We start from the raw sequence: 17,590 nt of genomic DNA, 5'->3' as shown, positions 1-17,590 counted from the left end.
CAAAGTTGTACAGTGATCGTATGAGGTGTAAGTGGAGGTTCGGAATGGATGAAGATTGCGTGTTGTCCTGTGCGATCATAGTCATGCTGTGTTGGTAGGTGAAGAGGGTTACGTGGGGTCGTTGGGGTAGGCCTTTTTGAAGAGGTTGGGTTTTAGTGATTTCCTGAAGTTCAAGTGGTCGTGGATTGTTTTCACAGCTTTTGGGAGCCCATTCCGTAGTTGTGCGCTTATGTAGGAGAAGCCGGCTGCGTAAGTTGTTTTGTATTTCAGTCCTTTGCAATTTGGGTAGTGTAGGTTTAGGTAGGATCTTGATGATCTGACTTTGTTTCTTATTGATATAAGTCTATGAGGTCTGTCATGTATTCTGGGACTACGCCGTATATGATTTTGCGGACAAAGGTGCAGATTTTGAAGATGATCCGTTCTTTGATTGAGAACCAATGCAACTTTTCTCGGAGGGCTTTGGCACTTTTGAAGCGTTGATTTTGTTGATGTTTTCTAGGATAGAAGGTTCCCACTGTTATGTTCCACTATTTATAGTCACAGGCCTAAATTTATGACTAGCGTGCATATTTGGGCGCACAAGTTATAGAACAGTGCCAGCTGTGTGCCTAATTTAGGGACCCATTTACTAAGCAGTGGTAGGGCTAATGTATTGGCGTGCACCAAATCAGAACTACCACTGGGGTAGCGTGGACGCCCGGCGGTAATTGCGAAGTTGGCGTGTGCTGTTTCCCTCAGTAGAAACTAATTTTATATTGTGTGGGAGGGGGGCGTTCCCGGCGGTAATTGGCAGCACGGCCACATTCACTACCTGCTTACTGCGCAAGTAGTGTGTGAGCCCTTACCGACGAGTAAATAGGTGGAGGTAAGGGCTCAGGCAGTAAATAGCCACCCACTACTTTCAATTTTACTGCATGGCCATTCACTGCCCTATTTATAAAAAAAGGCCTTTTTTCCGCCGTGGCAAAAAGTGGCCCAGCGCATGGCAATTTCACATGCCCACACTAGCGCAGGCCACTTTTTTTCTGCAGCTTAGTAAAAGGGCCCCTAAATTAGGTGCCAATTTGCGTTGGGCCGGCGGTAGTTCCGGGTTGCCGCACAGCAACCCTTAGTATTTATTTATTTATTGCATTTGTATCCCACATTTTCCCACCTCTTTGCAGGCTCAATGTGGCTAAAAGGGCCCCTTAGATATTATTCTATAAACTTAGCACCAAAAAGCTGTAGTGCACAGCGTGCACATGGTGGATGGATCAGGGACGTGTCTTGCAGTTGTGCACATATGTTATTGACCTACTATCTCTTTTGCGCACAACTCTCGACTTTAAGTGTGACCTTTTACACCAGCCTTTGACATCACATAAACGCTCGCATCTAAAGTTAGGTGTTCGCATGCCAATTTATGCTCTATTCTATAACAGGGGCTTAGCCAGACCTTGATGGGAGGGGGGGCAGAGCCCAAGGTGGGGGGCACATTTTGGCCCTCCTCCCTGCTACCACCTTCCCACCGTCACCTCTGCCCCCCCCCCCCCCGCGGTTTCTGTATCCTCGTTGCTGCCGCTCCCCCCCCCCCCCGCCGCCGCTGGAAGGTACCACCACCGCTCCCCCCGCCACTGGAGGGTACCTTGGCTGTCGGGGGTCCCCAATCCCCACCAGCTAAAGCGTTTGTCCTGCACTGATCTTACATTGCTGGTGCCCTGTCCTGCTTTCATTGTCGTGCACACTCATTTTAAATGAAACTGAGAATGCCCCTCACCATTAAGAACATTCCCTCTCTAACTAGCCTGGACCACCTTAAGACCACGGATCCCGCCCAGGGAGGAAGTGAGCTGGGAGAGGGTGGAGCCAATACCTGGGGGTTTAAAAGACAGGGCCAGGCTAAGGGCAAAGTTGCCAGGTGGGCTGGTTTCCCACCCAATTGGGCTGGTTTTTAAGCCAGGATGCGGGAAATTATCGAAGGTTGCGGGCTGTGGGAAATTGGGCTTCTTTTTCACTGCAGCTGTGCAGGGTGTGGGCTCTTTTTTCGGGGCTTCTATTGGTCTAATTTGGTCCAATAGAAGCTTTTCCGGGGCTTCTATTGGTCCAATTTGGTCCAATAGAAGCTTTTCCGGGGCGGGGTTGACATCGGGGGCGGGGTTTATGACGCCAGAGCTGTCGTTGGGGGCGGGGAAATGACGTCAGAGCTGACGTCAGGGGGCAGGGTTGGTGACGTTGGAGGCGGGGTCGATGACGTTGGAGGCGAGGTCGATGACGTTGGGCTGGTTTAAGGCTGATTTTGGGCGGGGAAAATTTTTCCCATCTGGCAACCGTGGCTAAGGGCAGAGAGGCCCAGGGAAGGAAGAACTGAAGCCCAAGCCTATGCTTTTATAGAATACTTTTAGCTGCTGTGACCTGGCTGAAGTAAGCCAACTTTGCTTCTTGTTAAAGCTTACAAGCCATGCTGAGGTCTGGCTGGAGCCAGACCCGAATTCTCAGAAGACCTGAGAACTAACAAACTGTGCTTGGGGTGGGGCAGCCCTACCAGCCACAGAATGCTTGGTCTGCTAGCCAGAGACCTACTCAAAGACTGTTACTGAACCAGAGAAACTGTTGCATCTGAGGTTCCTGGTCTGTGAGGTAACAGGTCCCAGAGCTCAGGTGAATAAAACATTTATTTTCACATTTATATACCTTGTCTGGCTGAGTTATTCCCAGGGCCACCCCCATAACCCTGGCCTGGGGTCTTCACAATGCCACTGTGGAAAAATTCACTCTGCCATATTTCCAAAACCCACAGTCAGTTTTATAGCGACAGTCCCACACTCTTGGACCCCACACCAACATCTACTCCAGAATGCAGCTCAATACAAAGAGCAATGCTGAGAACAGCCTTAGTCAGTCAGTTTTCCAAATGCATGATACATATGTGCATTCAGCACAAAGAAGATAATTTTATAATACTAGGGATGCGATGTAATTTGAAAGTGGCTTGAAAATATCAACATTTGTTATTTCCCATTGAAAATAGTTTTTCATGGAGAGGGTGGTGAATACTACTGCTAATCATTTTTATAGTTCTACTAGATGTATGCAGTGCTGTACACATATGCAGGCACTTTCTCTGTCCCCTGAGGGCTCACAATCTAAGTTTTTTTTACCTGGGGCAATGGAAGGTTAAGAGACTTGCCCAAGGTCACAAGTAGCTGCAGTGGGAATTGAACCCAGGTTTCCAGGATCAAAGCCCGCTGCAATAACCATTAGGCCACTCCTCCACTCAAAAATGTTGACTAGTACAGGCTTTTACCCCACTCCTCACTGAGTTTGGCTGATTGGCTGTGCTGGGATTCAAACCCCAAACCTTGGCCTCTAGATGCAAATTCTGCACCTGTGAAATGGGGAGACTTCTGGCTAGCACCCCCCGGTGGAGGTGCTGAAAACAAAAACAGTGACAGGATTCAAAAACTTGTGGGATACAAAGAAAGAGGAGACAATAAAAGCAAAACTCAAATGACCCTCACAGAGCAAAGAGGGTTGTAAGCAGGGGCGTAGCTAGGCGGGGCCACGGGGGCATGGGCCCCCTCTACTTTCGATCCCCCACCACCAACAACCCTCTCCCGCCACTTTCGACCCCCCCCCCCTCCTGCCACTGCCGCCGACCCTCCCCTGCCGCCGCCAGGTACCTTTGCTGGCAGAGGTCCCCAACCCCCGACAGCCGAAGTCTTCAGCGCCGGTCTCCGACGCGTTCGCTGATCTGTTTCTGTGAGTCCTGACTCCTGATGTCCTGCATGCACATAACGTGCAGGACGTGCATGCAGGATGTCAGGAGTCAGGACTCACAGAAACAGACCTGCGAACGCGCTGGAGACCGGCGCTGAAGAAGATTTCGGCTACCGGGGGGTTGGGGACCCATGCCAGCAAAGGTACCTGGCGGTGATGGGGGAAGGGTGGCGGGGGGGGGGGGGGGGCTAAAATGTGTCCCCCCCCACCTCGGGCTCTGGACCCCCCCCTCCTGCCGAGGTCCAGCTACACCCCTGGTTGTAAGCAACATGGAGCAGCAGGTACATCCCTGCCCACCTTACTGGGCAGATTGGAAGGACCTCGTAGCTCTTTATCTGCCATCATTTATTATGTTACTAATTAATATGTAGTAATTATAAGAGACACTTTGGGTTAGATTCTATATATGGCACCTGAAAAATCCTCGTGGAAAAAAATTATGCCTAGGCATATTCTCTAAAGTATGCCTAAATTTTATAGAGTAGACTTTCCACAGGGCATATAGAATACGCCGAGCGCCTTTCCACTTTGAACAAATTTAGTCGTGGCCATTTACGCCATGTTTTACTTGGTGTAAATCCCGATGCCTAAATTAGGCGCAGAGTGAGTGTATTCTATAATAACGTGCATAGATTTTAGAAATGCCCCTGCCCCCTGTTGAACTATGCAACTTAGAATTTAGGTGCACCACGTTATAGAATGCATTTAGCGAGTTGTGCGCATAAATCTCAATTAATGCCAATTAGTGCTGATAATTGCTTACCATCCAATTAACAGCGCTGATTAGCTAGTTAACCAATTAAGTTATGCGCGTTGTTATGGAATACGCTTCGGTTTCCACATGGATTTTTAGGCTCCATATATAGAATCCGGGAGATTACATAAGTACATAAGTAATACCACACTGGGAAAAGACCAAGGTTCCATCAAGCCCAGCATCCTCTCCCTGATAGCGGCCAATCCAGGCCAAGGGCACCTGGCAAGCTTCCCAAACATACAAACATTCTATACATGTTATTCCTGGAATAGTGGATTTTTCCCAAGTCCATTTAGTAGTGGTTTATGGACTTGTCCTTTAGGAAACCATCTAACCCCTTTTTAAACTCTGCCAAGCTAACCGCCTTCACCAGACATATACACACAAAAAATCCTTTATAAAATTAAGTCCTACCTGGGAAACAACACACAACAAAATTTTTTCTAATAATTAAGGTCCGATTCCCTAAAATTTTCTCCTACTGTCCCCACACCATACACACAGTACTAGAGAAAACCTTTAGCAAATGAAGCTTTTCAGGCCGAGTATATATCTTTCCATTAAATTCTAACCATACGCTCACTGGGTACTGATCATTTTTGAATCCAGTACTTTAAACAGTATTCAGTGAGATCCTTCTTTGTTATTGCTCTGGGCTGTTAACTTGCACACGTTCAATCAAAGGCACCTTTTCTTTACCTCATTGATTTTTTTATCCAGCTTCTCGACTTCTGTCGGCTTCATTAGCTTTTTCTGAAATGCACTCCTCACCCTCTGCCATTCTTTTCCCTCCCTGGAGATGTTCAATACGTACAGAGAGAAATACAGAAAGGTCATATTTTATAACACAGAAGTAAAAGATACAAGTTAACAAAAATGAATATATATATATATATATACACATATACACACACATACTAGTAAAAAAGGCCCGTTTCTGACACAAATGAAATGGGCACTAGCAAGGTTTTCCTCGGAGTATGTATGTTTGACAGAGTGTGTGTGAGAGTGACTCTGTGAGAGAGAGAGAGAGAGAGTGAATGTGCGAGTGTGTGTGTGTGTGACAGAGAGAGAGAGTGAGACTGGGTGCGAGTGTGTCTGTGAGAGAAAGAGTGTGTGTGATTCTCCTCTCTCCCCTGCCCCCTCTCCAGCCACCCAGCGATTCTCCTCTCTCCCCTCCCCCCCCCTCCAGCCACCCAGTGATTCTCCTCGCTCCCCTGATTACCTCCATCGAAGTGGCCGCGTTATTGAAAGCCCTGACCGTCTCTAGCCTTCCCTTCGAGTTCATTCACTCAGAGTCCCGCCCTCGTGGAAAGAGGAAATGATGTCAGAAGGCGGGACTCAGAGGGAACAAACTCGAAGGGAAGGCTGGAGACGGGCAGGGCTTTCAATGACGCGGCTGCTTTGACAGAGGTAATAAGGGGAGTAAGGAGAATCGCTGGGTGGCTGGAGGGGGGCAGGGGAGCGATGAGAATCGCTTGGTGGCTGAAGGGGGGGGGCAGGGGAGAGAGGAGAATCGTTGGGTGACTGGAAGGGGGGGCAGGGGAGAGAGGAGAATCGCTGGGTGGCTCGGGAGAGACCTGTGAAGTGACACATGCGCAAAACAGCTGCGCTGTTCTGCGCATGCACGGCACGTCAGTCACAGCTCATTTATATCGTAGGATCAGATGAAACATTTGAACAGTTTAACTTAATACACTTTCCCCTAGATTCTATATAGCATGCCTAGAGATCTGTGCCAAAATCCAAGCGTATTCTATAACAAATCATATAAGCCAGGGCTTTTTTTGAGGGGGTACTTGGGGGTACTGAGTACCGGCACCTTTTCCATTGTCTGCTAAAATTGACCCATGGTCCCCAAGTTTTAATAAAAGAGCTCAGGCTCTACACACCAATTCTGCTTTGTCATAGATTTTGTGACTGGTTGCAGGGGGCCTGGCTATTATGGGGTGGGTCCCCCTCAGTGATCACCCCACCCCTGAAAGGTGGCCTGGCATTTGAGTACCGGCACCTTTTTCGCTAGAAAAAGTGCACTGCATATAACTTAGTTGGCTTAACAAGTTAATCAGCATTGATAACAGCTCTTAACATGCAATAATGATTATTAATTGGCAATAATTAGAATTTATGCACACAACTCGCTAAGCACATACTGTAATGCAGTGCATCTAAGTTCTGACGTGCGCAGGCAAAAAGAGGAGTGGTTATGGGTGGGGAAATAGGCTTTTTATGGGTGTTCCAAAATTTACACGCTTACTTATAAGATATGGCCCAGTGTGCCTAAATCTACATGACAGGATTTAGGCCACATTTTCGTTGGTGTAAATGGAGGCGTGTAGATCTAGGCGCTGAGATATCAACTAAGCGTATTCTACATACTGCGCCTAAATCTAGACTCCGCTTATAGAATACACTTAGTCGGCATTGATTTCTGCGCTGATTTTTTAGGCACCATATATAGAATCTCCCCCTTTGTGACCAGGTTTTTGAAACAAATCACTAAGGAGGTCTTCTACAAAGCCGTGATAACATTTTTAGTTCACAGTAAAAATCAACTGATGGTAAACGCTGAGACGCCCATTATATTCCTATGGGCATCTCAGTGTTTACCACCAGCTGATTTATATTGTAAGCTAAAAGCGCTAGCATGGTTTTGTAAACGGAGCCCTTTTACAAAAGGGTGGTAGAGGTAGCACCGTCTTGGCACATTGCCAGGGCCGCCGAGAGACGGGGCCGGGCCCGGGGCAAGGCTGCCCCCGGGACCCTGCCCCTGCCGTTCCCCCGAGGTCGCCACCACCGCTCCCCCCTCCACCTCCCCCCGAGGTCACCGCATCCGCTCCCCCCTCCGTCCGCCACCGGGCCTGGCCCCCTGCATTGAAATCACAGCACCTCTCACCTCCGTGTGAAAGCGCTGCAGACAGCAGGGCAGCAGATCGCCTCCCTTCGGGCCTCCTTCCCTCCTTGTGTCCCGCCCTCGTAGAAATTACGTCAGACGAGGGCGGGACACAGGGAGGGAAGGAGGCCCGAAGGGAGGCGATCTGCTGCCCACACGGAGGTGAGAGGCGCTGTGATTTCAATGCAGGGTGCCTGGCCAGGTGGCAGACCGTCAACGACGGAGGGCGGGTGGGACTGCGGCGCCAGGCCCCCCTTGGAGGCCTGGGGAATTTTGTCCCCCCTGCCCCCCCTCTCAGCAGCTATGCACATTGCTGGGCCCAATCTAGCACTAGGGCTATCCGGTTACTGCTGGGCCAATGCTGGAGCCTCTACTGCCTCCTAAACAGGAGGCAATAAGGGCTTTCCAGGAAACAGCCGTATGGCAAGTGTTTAACTTACCGCACAGCCACTTACTTCCTTAAAAGAAAAATAAATCCCTTTTACTGGTGGCGGTAAAAGGGGGCCTCAGTGTGCATCAAACCAAAAAACTGAAGCCACTACAAGACCCCTTATACTGCCGTTCGGTAAAAGGACCACTAAAATAATTCCTGTGGTAATCTGAAGGGAAAAGGTGATGGGGGCAGGAATAACTACTGTTACTAGCCTGGCACCCCCCTCAGCCCCCATAATTTTTGTAATGCAATGTCTTGCTATGTCAAACAATTTTTGGTATGTAACAGCTATTGCATGACACTTAGGGCCCTGTTTACTAAGCCGTGCCCATAATATTCTTATGAGCGTCTACACGGTTAGTGCATGCTAATTTTTAGCGCACGCTAAGAACACTAGCACACCTTAGTAAACAGGGCCCTTACTAAGGGGCCCTTTTACTCAACTGCGTAAGCATCTACGCATGCCCAACGCACACACCGATTTGGAGTTACCGCCATGCTACCGTGTGGCTCTTGTGGTAATTTCATTTTTTGCGCACATCTGATACACAAGTCTGAAAAATAATTTTGTATTTTCTGGCACGCGTCCGATTTGTGCCAAGTGGCATTTGGCACAGGTAGGTCATTACCGCCCAGTTAACATGCGAGACCTTACTGCTAAGTCAATGGCTGGCGGTAAGGTCTCAGAGCCCCAAAATGGACGCGCGCCAATTTTAATTTTGCCGCACATCCATTTTGGGCAAAAATTTTAAAAAGGCATTTTTTTGCAGGCGTGCTGAGACATGGATCTGCGTGCGCCCAAAACACGTGCCTACACTATCACAGGCCACTTTTCAGGGCACGTTAGTAAAAGGACCCCTAACTGTTGCTCAATATGTGAAGGTAACACAGTCAATTTATACTGTTATACTATTTAAGGAGAATACACTGGGTAATTCTTAAACAGAGCGGTGTACTGATTTAGTGGATATAGGAGCCCTTTTACAAAGGCATGCTGAAAAATGGCTTGCGGTAGTGTAGGCGCGGGTTTTGGCCGAGCACCAATCCATTTTTTAGCGCACCTGTAAAAAAAGGCCTCTTTTTTGCCAAAAATGGACGTGCGGCAAAATCAACATTGCCACATGTCCATTTTGGATCTGAGACTTTACCGCCCGCCATAGACCTAGTGGTAAAGAGTCTGGGCGGTAATGACATATGCACGTCAGATGCCACTTGACGTGTGTCCGTTACACACGCCGAAAAATAAAAAAAATAATTTTCAGATGCACATAGCGGACATGCGGCCAAAATTGAAATTACCGCAAGGGCCATGCAGTAACCGGGTGGTAACTCCAATTTAGCACACTTAGGCGCCTACGTGGCGTAGTAAAAGGGGCCCATAGTTAGGATGTGCATGAAAAAATTTTGGTTTGTTCTCAGGTCGTTTTCAGACTTTTTTTTTTCTCAGTTTTTGAACATTTTTTATGCATTTATGTTAACAAACTACTTTTTAACACAGGCTAAAGCTCATTAACATGTTGTAATTGACTTTATGCATGTTGATTTTTAGGAAAATGCAAATTAAATTGATTTTTCATGTATTACATTTTTTCAAAGCCTGATAACAGATCAAATGGGTGCTAATAGATGCACAGCCCAAGATACGGAATGTAATTTTTCCAGCCTCACTATTAGGCTGTTCTGCACAATGGATTCACTATGAACAAACAGTGAACACTAAGAGGGTAATTTTATCACAGGGTACCTGGTTTAAGAGGGCAATTAGGCACCCACCTAGGTTCTGTTTTACAAGGGTATATAGCAGGGGCGTATCTGCGTGGGGCCACAGGGGCCTGGGCCCCCGCAGATTTCGCCCTGGACCCCCCTACCACAGACCCTCTCCACCTCCCCTTCCCTCCCGCCCGCCACCAACCCGTCGCCGATCTTTGCTGGCGGGGGACCCCAAGCCCCCGCCAGCCGAAGTCCTCTCTTCCGTGCAGGATGCAAGTTCCTGTGCAGAACGTCAGACTCAGAATTTGGAATTCAGTCTGACGTCCTGCGCGTTGTACGTGCAGGATGTCAGACTCAGAAGAACAGGAAGTGTTGCAACTTGCAGCGGCGCAGCCTGCATGGAAGAGAGGACCTCGGCTGGCGGGGGGTTGGGGTCCCCCGCCAGCAAAGGTAAGTGACAGCAGCGGGGGAGGGTGTCATTGGTGGCGAGGGGGGGGTCCGGAAATGGCGGGGGGGGGGGGATCGGTGGCGCCGGGGGGGGGGGGGTAAAATGTGCCCTCTCCCTCTGGCTCCCCCTACCGCCCGAGTCCAGATACGCCCCTGGTATATAGGTGCCCATGAGGCATATTTTCAAAGCACTTTGGGAGGCTAAGTTCCATAGGTTTCTATGGAACTTTGGGAGGCTAAGTGCTTTGAAAATGAGCCTCCATGTGTCTTTATAACATACCTAAAACGTATACCGAGAACCACACAGATCCACTTATCACTTCACTAGAAGGGGGGAAAAAGGACCTCAGATGTCACAAGATGTTATAACTGCCACTTTAGTCTGTGGCTACACAACACATCTTTAGTGTTAACTCAATCATTGGTCCAACCCCCCCCCCCCCCCCTAAATAGAGAAATTTTATAATGTCACTGTTCATACAATTTCACTGTGCTTGATTTTTTTCTTCTTTTTATGTTATTCACAAATCTGGAAAGCATCATGAGGAAACGGAAGATCCTGACAGGCACCCGTTTCACCAAACTTGCTTCCTCGGAGGATCTTCTGCATTAATCATTGCAGAGCCATTGCTTGAATCTCAGTTCCTCTAGTGCTACCTAACTTAAGAGGTAGAAACTGCACCTCCCCTGCAGGAATTGTGTTGACCTGCAAGAACTTGTTTCCAGGCTCTGGTTTTGCATTGAACCAGTCTGAATGGCCATCATATTTCTAGCACATACATTTATTTTTCAGACCTAATCAATTGCTGTGATGGGAGAATAGCATGGCATTTTACCGTGCATCTTTCCTGGTAGGAGTGCTTCACTTTAACTCTGTTACTTGAAAATGGATAGAGAAATACGCCTCTAACTTCTGGACAACAATAAGATGAAATGATAATTAAACTCTTTTGCCTGCCTTACCATATGTTCAAAGTGTGCTACATTAAAAAAATCCATAAAAATATACTCAGGAAATAACATTCTAGGCAGAGTCCACAGCAATTTGAAGATTAAAATTCTAAATCAAAGCAAGTTCTAACAGCGTTTTTAATGATAACCTGTATCTTCAATAGTGTAAAGCCTTTCTAGATTAGAAGCGCAAAGAGCTCTGCCTTGCCAGGGTGCTAAGAAGGCAGAGTTTACCTACAGTATCAGCAGTCCATACGCCTCATTCCTGAAGTCTCTATACGCCTTCCAGGGCTTAATCTCCAGCCTCTGCGGGTAAGTGCTTTCCTTTCTATACAGAGCTTCCAACAGGCAAGGGGAGCCGATGTGGACGGAATCAAAAGAGCCCAGCTTCATCCGGAAGATCTTTCCAAACTGTTTGTGGTAATCAGCCTAGACAGCATGCAAGGCACGAACAAATACAACATTTAACAACAGCAGCACAAAGTTCTCACTTTCATGTTTGTTTTAAGCGTCATCTGTGAGAATGAATGCAACGCCTGTGACTTTCTGCCAATTTCAACTCTGCCCTTGCAGTGGAATTTTAATAGCCAAGCTTAATTGCTTCCAAGAGGTGCAGGCATTTAATCATTTTGCTTCATTTTTCATGGCATTCAGATTTTTGAGTTCAGCAGAGAGGGGTTTTAAAAAAAAAAAAAGGCAACTGGTCTAGTGTTTTCCTTACCAAGGTTTTGTGTTGCTTCTTTAATCCTCCTTTCCTGAGGATTTCTATCAGGCTGCCTAGAACTGGCCAGTTAGTGGGTCCAGGGATGGAAGAGAGAGCATGCAGACAAGTTTGAGGAGTGGGTGCCTCCTTACGGTGAAGGGGACACACAGAGGAGGACGGAAAGCTTATGCTTCTCTTGGTCACAAACTTCCAGATCAAATCTTTCATAATCTGAGAGCTCATGATGCAAGAGGTAGGATAACCTGAGTCTAAGGAAATCAGAGCAGGGAATTAGTCTCCTTTTGCCATAAAAAGAGGTTGCATTTTCCTATGATGCTATGATATATATATATAGTCCTGGATCTTAGAAATATTTGTTGGACTTTAATCTGTGGCCAATCAGAGAGCTCGGTAGGTTGGCATGTGGCTGGGATGGGAAGACAATGCATAAAGTACAGGTTCATTATAAGGCTGTTTTCCATGCTGCAATACTGACAGGGGTGTATAAACCAGCCGAAAAGAAAGCCAACTTCTGATTGGTCGTGAGCCTTGATTGGCAGTGGAGGAGCCTCTTCTGATTGGTTTTGCTTTATTCCCTGTCAATTTTCTCAGTCATGCTTTCTCTTCTCTGGTCTTAAGCAAAGAGAGTGCTGTGCACTGCAAGTGTCAGAGCTGATGCTAACTTTCTCAGCAATTGTTGGGTAAATGAAACAGATGGGGAACAAGGTCAACAAATGATTTGCAGGGCAAACGAAAGTGAGGATTGGCCAAGTGTGAGAATGTAGATAATTAAAATAAATTGCAATTCTGTGTTTCTCTGACTTACTGTTCACAACTCTGCTCACATGTTCTGGGGGGAGCTAGTCACAAGAGATTACGTTATTTCACTCGGAAGTCTCATCTGCTGCCTTTATTTCCACCTACAGTATTTAAATGGAGTAACCCGATAAACAAGGTTAATACGTGCAAGATCGTCGAGGTAAGAAGGTGGATGCATCAAAACATAATTTGCACCCAGATGTTTTCAGGGCAGAAAGCCAGTTGTAGGAAATGAGTTCAAACACATTTTAAGAAATAATACATATTTTTTTGTATTATGTTGTAACGTGTTTTGCCTGCCTCCCCAGCTCCTCCCAAAGTAGGTACTGGCAAGATTGCCATCTCTAAATTGCCCTGTCAGGTTGGCTTGCTCTCTTCCTCCTCCTCCCAAACACTGTTGCATTGCTTAAGATGAACTCTTTGCCTTCTTCTGTCTCTGCAATTTCTGGAGACAGATTAGGTCAGTCCTGGGTTCGTGACACCAGCTCCGGGTCTAGATTTTAGACTTGATTACTCACGGCTCCATATCTGAGCTCTGGGTGACTTCGATACGGGTTCACTATCTCTGATGCTAATTTCAAAGGGGTGAAGTAGTGCAGCGGATGCCACAGTGCACTTGCATGCACATTTTAACGTTAGAAATGGCCAAAAGTACAACTCTAGAAACTGGGCTATTGGGTGGCACTGTGCTCTATCACTGGCACTGTTCTTCAATCCCAAAACTAGGTCTTATAGCATAGCATAGTAGATGACGGCAGATAAAGACCTGTACGATCCATCTAGTCTGCCCAACAAGATAAACTCATTGTATGTGATACTTTATATGTATACCTGTCCTTGATTTGTCCTTGCCATTTTCAGGGCACAGACCACAGAAGTCTGCCCAGCACTGGCTTTGCTTCCCAATTACTAGAGTTGCCACCCAATCTCTGCTAAGCTTCTGTGGATCCATTCCTTCTAAACAGGATTTCTTTGTGTTTATCCCATGCATTTTTCAATTCCATTACTGTTTTCATTTCCACCACCTCCTGCCGGAGGGCATTCCAAGTATCTACCACACTCTGGCGCCTATAGCGATGCCACACGAAATGTGACCGCTCTACTTCTCACAAACCAAAACAAATGGGTATAAGTCAGAAAATGACCCAAAAAGAAACCTGAATTTTTTCCCTACACACCCTTACCCCCAGATTCTATACAAGGCACAGCGAGTTGCACCCAATTTACGCACACAAATTGAATGACGAGCCAATCAGTACTGATAATTGGCTGATAACAACCATTGATCAGCACTACGTGCATCTTTTTAATCGTATCTAAAAAGAGGCATGCATAAATTGTAATGTGTGCAACTAAAAAGGGGGGCTTGGCCACGGGAGGAGTGTGGGCATGTTCAGGTGTTCCTCAAATTTACACATCTTGTTATAGAATTTGGGGGAACATGCCTATATTTAGGTGTGGGTATTTATGCTAGGTTTTCAGGGGTATAAATGGTCATGCCCAGTGGCGTAGTTACAGGGGGCCACGGTGGGGCCTGTGCCCCCCAAATTAGCTCTGGGGGCCCCCACCAGCCAAGATGCCTTTGTGGTGGGGGGGAGCGGTGGCAGGAGGCAGAAGCGGCGGCAGGAGGGCAGAGGCGGGGAGGCAGTAGCGGCCGCGGGGGGAGGGTGGAGATGGCGACAGCCCCCCCCTACCGGCAGGGGGCAGGAAGGCAGGCCAAAATGTACCTCCCCACCTTGGGCTCTGACCCCCCCCCTACCGTTAAGGTCTGGCTATGCTCCTGGTCATGCCTAAATGTAGGCACATTCCCTGGCAGGGCTGCCGAGGGGGGGGGGGGTAGAGGGGACAAAATTCCCCAGGCCTCCAAGGGGGGCCCAGCGCCACAGTCCCTGATCTCACCCACCCTCAGCCCTGCCTACGAGGTCACCACGCCACAGTTCTCACCCGCCCCCCTCCGTCCACCACCAGGCCGGGCCTCCTGCATTGAAATCATCACAGTGCCTCACCTGTCACCTCCGTGACTGAAAGCGCAGCTGCGGCAGATCGGATTCACCTCCCTTCGGGCCTTCCCTCCCTGTGTCCCGCCCTCATCTGATGTAACTTCCGCGAGGGCGGGACCCAGGGAGGGAAGGCCCAAAGGGAAGCAAATCCGATCTGCCACTGCTGCGCTTTCAGTCACGCAGCGAGGTGACAGGAGAGGCGCTGTGATGATTTCATTGCAGAGGGCCCAGCCCGGTGGCGGGCGGAGGGAGGCGGGTGGGACTGCGGCAGCCCGGGGGGGGGGGGGGAGCGGTGGCGGCGACGATGACCTCGGGGGCGGCCTTGCCCCGGGCCTGGCCCAGTCTCTCCGTGGCCCTGTTCCCTGGCCCCATGTGCTATTCCTTAAACTACGCCTAACTTTAGGTGTGGTTTATAGAATAGTGCTAAGTACTATTTTTGGATTTGCCTATTTTTTTTTAGACGCCATTTGCAAAATCTGGTCCTACACATATTATTAATACCAACATGCAAAGTGCACTCCTCATCCATTACACAAATTTCTGCATAAAAAATTTGAGGAACAATTTTACAAAGCAGAGGTAGAGCTACCACCGCGTTTGTCGTGTGCCAATCCAGCACTGCCATTGGCTCACCGCAGGAGCTGGCAGTAATACCACCCCCACAGTGCACCATTTGCGGTGCACCGGAAATTTAAATTTTTTTCTGCCATTTCCTTGTAGGTGTTTGGTTTCCCTAAATGTAAATAATTACGTTTTCTTTGATCCCCCCAAATTGTTACAATTTATTCAATTGCAAGAAAGTGTTAATAAGCCTTTAGTTGTCCCCCAGTGAGAATGCTATAATGTAAACTAGCAGGATTAAGTTTTCTCTCCAAGTTTCAATGACAAGATTTTCCTTTTCATTCTTTTCTTAGTACTTGGATCACTGTTTAGTGGACAAAATGTATAGAGAACAATATTTCCTTTTGATTTAATTACTATAATTTGTTGATTTCCTGAATATTTCCATTACATTTATGCTGGGAATGTAAATGTAAAATGATCTAAAGTATATAAAAAATATATATTCTGCCAGGTGCTTACCTGGCGATAATCAGCGCTGCCCAGTTATCACCGAGTTAGCGCAGAAGCCCCTACCTCCTCCTAAATAGAAGGCGGTAAGGCCCCCCCCCCCCCCGAAAATGACCACATGCAAGTATATACTTACTACACAACCATTTCCTTTTTTTTCACAAAAACACCACTGTGGTAAAAGGGGCCTCGGCAAGCGGCAAATCCACGCAGCGGGGACATCACAGGGCCCCTTTTACCACAGCATAGTAAAAGGGCCCTTGAATGCAGTAGCTATTGTACGTTGTTAATGCAGTACATTATCCCCCGATCCTATAAACTTGCATGTCCACATTTATACCTAGCATATAAATTTGCACGCACAACTTCTAGAATAAAAGGGCAGTTGAGTGCACAACTGAATAATTGGCTGTTAATTGGAGTTAACTGCCCATTATTGACTTAAACTGGCATTAATTGGCGCCAATTAGCATTTCCACATGCAACTGCCCTTTGTCACTGTTCTAGAAGCTCCGCACTCCAATTCCATCGTGTACATCTTCTAAGGGGCGTGGATGTGGGCAGGGCCGCCGAGAGGGGGGGGCGGGGGGACAAAATTCCCCGGGCCCGGGCCTCCAAGGGGGGCTCTGCGCCGGGGTCAGGCCATCAGCGCTGCAGTCCCCGGTCTCACCTGCCTGCCTCCTCCGCTTCCCTTCGGGCCTTCCCTCCCTGTGTCCCACCCTTGCGGAAACCGGAAGTTACATCAGACGAGGGTGGGACGACGGCCTGACCCCGACACCGGGCCCCCCTTGGAGGCCCGGCCTGGGGAATTTTGTCCCCCCTGCCCCCCTCTCGGTGGCCCTGCCACTTTGAATGGAAGGGGCCCAGAGTCATGGAGGCAGGCAGGTGAGACCGGGGACTGCAGCGGCAGAGGGAGTGACAGGGGGCAGGAGTGACGGGGGGCGCCCTTATCCTCGGCCCGGCCTAGTCTCTCGGCAGCCCTGGATGTGGGAGGGGCATGGGCAGGTCAGGCGTGTGCCTAAGAGTTTGGTGACCAGGTTAAAGAGTAAATAGGTTAACCCACCTAACTGCACTTACACCAGCCTTTGATATGGCGTGAATGCTCATATCTACAGCTAGGAACGAAACTGCAGACTTACGCTAGTTCCAGACAGGACTGCTGTTTTGAATTTGAGGCTTAGCACACATCACCCCTGTATATGATGCAGTGGCATAGCTACGTGGGGCCACAGGGGCCTGGGCCCCTGTAGATTTGGCCCTGGACCCCCCTGCCGATGACCCTCTCGACCCCCCCCACCGCCAACCCGCCGTCGCCAACCTGCCCTCGTTGTCGCCTACCTTTGATGGTGGGGGACCCCTAACCCCCGCCAGCCGTTGTACGTGCAGGACGTCAGACTCAGAAACAGAATGAAGGAAGAAGAGGACCTCGGCTGGCGGGGGTTGGGGTCCCCCACCAGCAAAAGTAGGCGGTGGCGGGGGAGGGTTGGCGGCGGGGGGGGGGGGGGGTCGAGAGGGTCATCGGCAGGGAGGGGTCAAAGTTGTTGGTGGTGGTGGCGGCGGGGGGGGGGGGGGTCAGCAGCTAAAATGTGCCCCCTCACCTTGGGCTCTGGACCCCCTCCCGCCGAAGTCTGGCTACGCCCCAGATATGATGCCTTACAAATCGGCGCGGAAAATCAGTGCCAACTAAGCACATTATATAAATCAACACCTAGATTTAGGCACTGATTATAGATACACTTAGTTGATATTTCAGTGCCTAAATCTGAATGCATCCATTTACACCATGGTGTAAATCCCGGTGTGTAGATTTAGGCGCACTGGGCCATATTCTATAACTAAGCACCTAAATTTCAGAACACCCTTAACCATGTCCCTTTTTGCTTGCATACATTAGAGGTTCGACGCATATCATTACAAAATACGCTTGATACAAAATACGCTTAATGAGCTGTGCGCCTAAGTTCTAATCAGTGAAAATTGGTGTACATTATTGCTTGTTAAGCCAATTAAGTTATATGTGGTGTTATAGCATCCACACTGAGTTCAG

General features: G+C 48.5%; 1 protein-coding gene across 2 annotated transcripts in view; it reads right to left on the bottom strand.

Annotated features, from left to right (window-relative positions):
* The window catches only part of LOC115476453 (1,25-dihydroxyvitamin D(3) 24-hydroxylase, mitochondrial), a 56,866-nt gene that overhangs the window by 21,953 nt on the left and 17,323 nt on the right, over positions 1–17,590 (bottom strand). Inside the window, exons 1-3 of one of the 2 annotated variants that reach the window (XM_030212837.1) lie at positions 11,672–11,954; positions 11,189–11,379; positions 5,216–5,309 (exon numbers count right to left, since the gene is read on the bottom strand). In XM_030212837.1, coding sequence (XP_030068697.1) covers positions 5,216–5,309; positions 11,189–11,379; positions 11,672–11,896 — 510 coding nt within the window. In that variant the 5' untranslated portion in view covers positions 11,897–11,954. Of the gene's footprint in view, positions 1–5,215; positions 5,310–11,188; positions 11,380–11,671; positions 11,955–17,590 lie in introns of those variants that run through there. The other variant, XM_030212838.1, reaches the window with a different exon arrangement.

Source organism: Microcaecilia unicolor, chromosome 8, assembly GCF_901765095.1.
Source record: "Microcaecilia unicolor chromosome 8, aMicUni1.1, whole genome shotgun sequence".
NCBI classification, from domain to species: Eukaryota; Metazoa; Chordata; class Amphibia; order Gymnophiona; family Siphonopidae; genus Microcaecilia; species Microcaecilia unicolor.
This window is presented reverse-complemented; position numbering and strand designations above follow the sequence as displayed.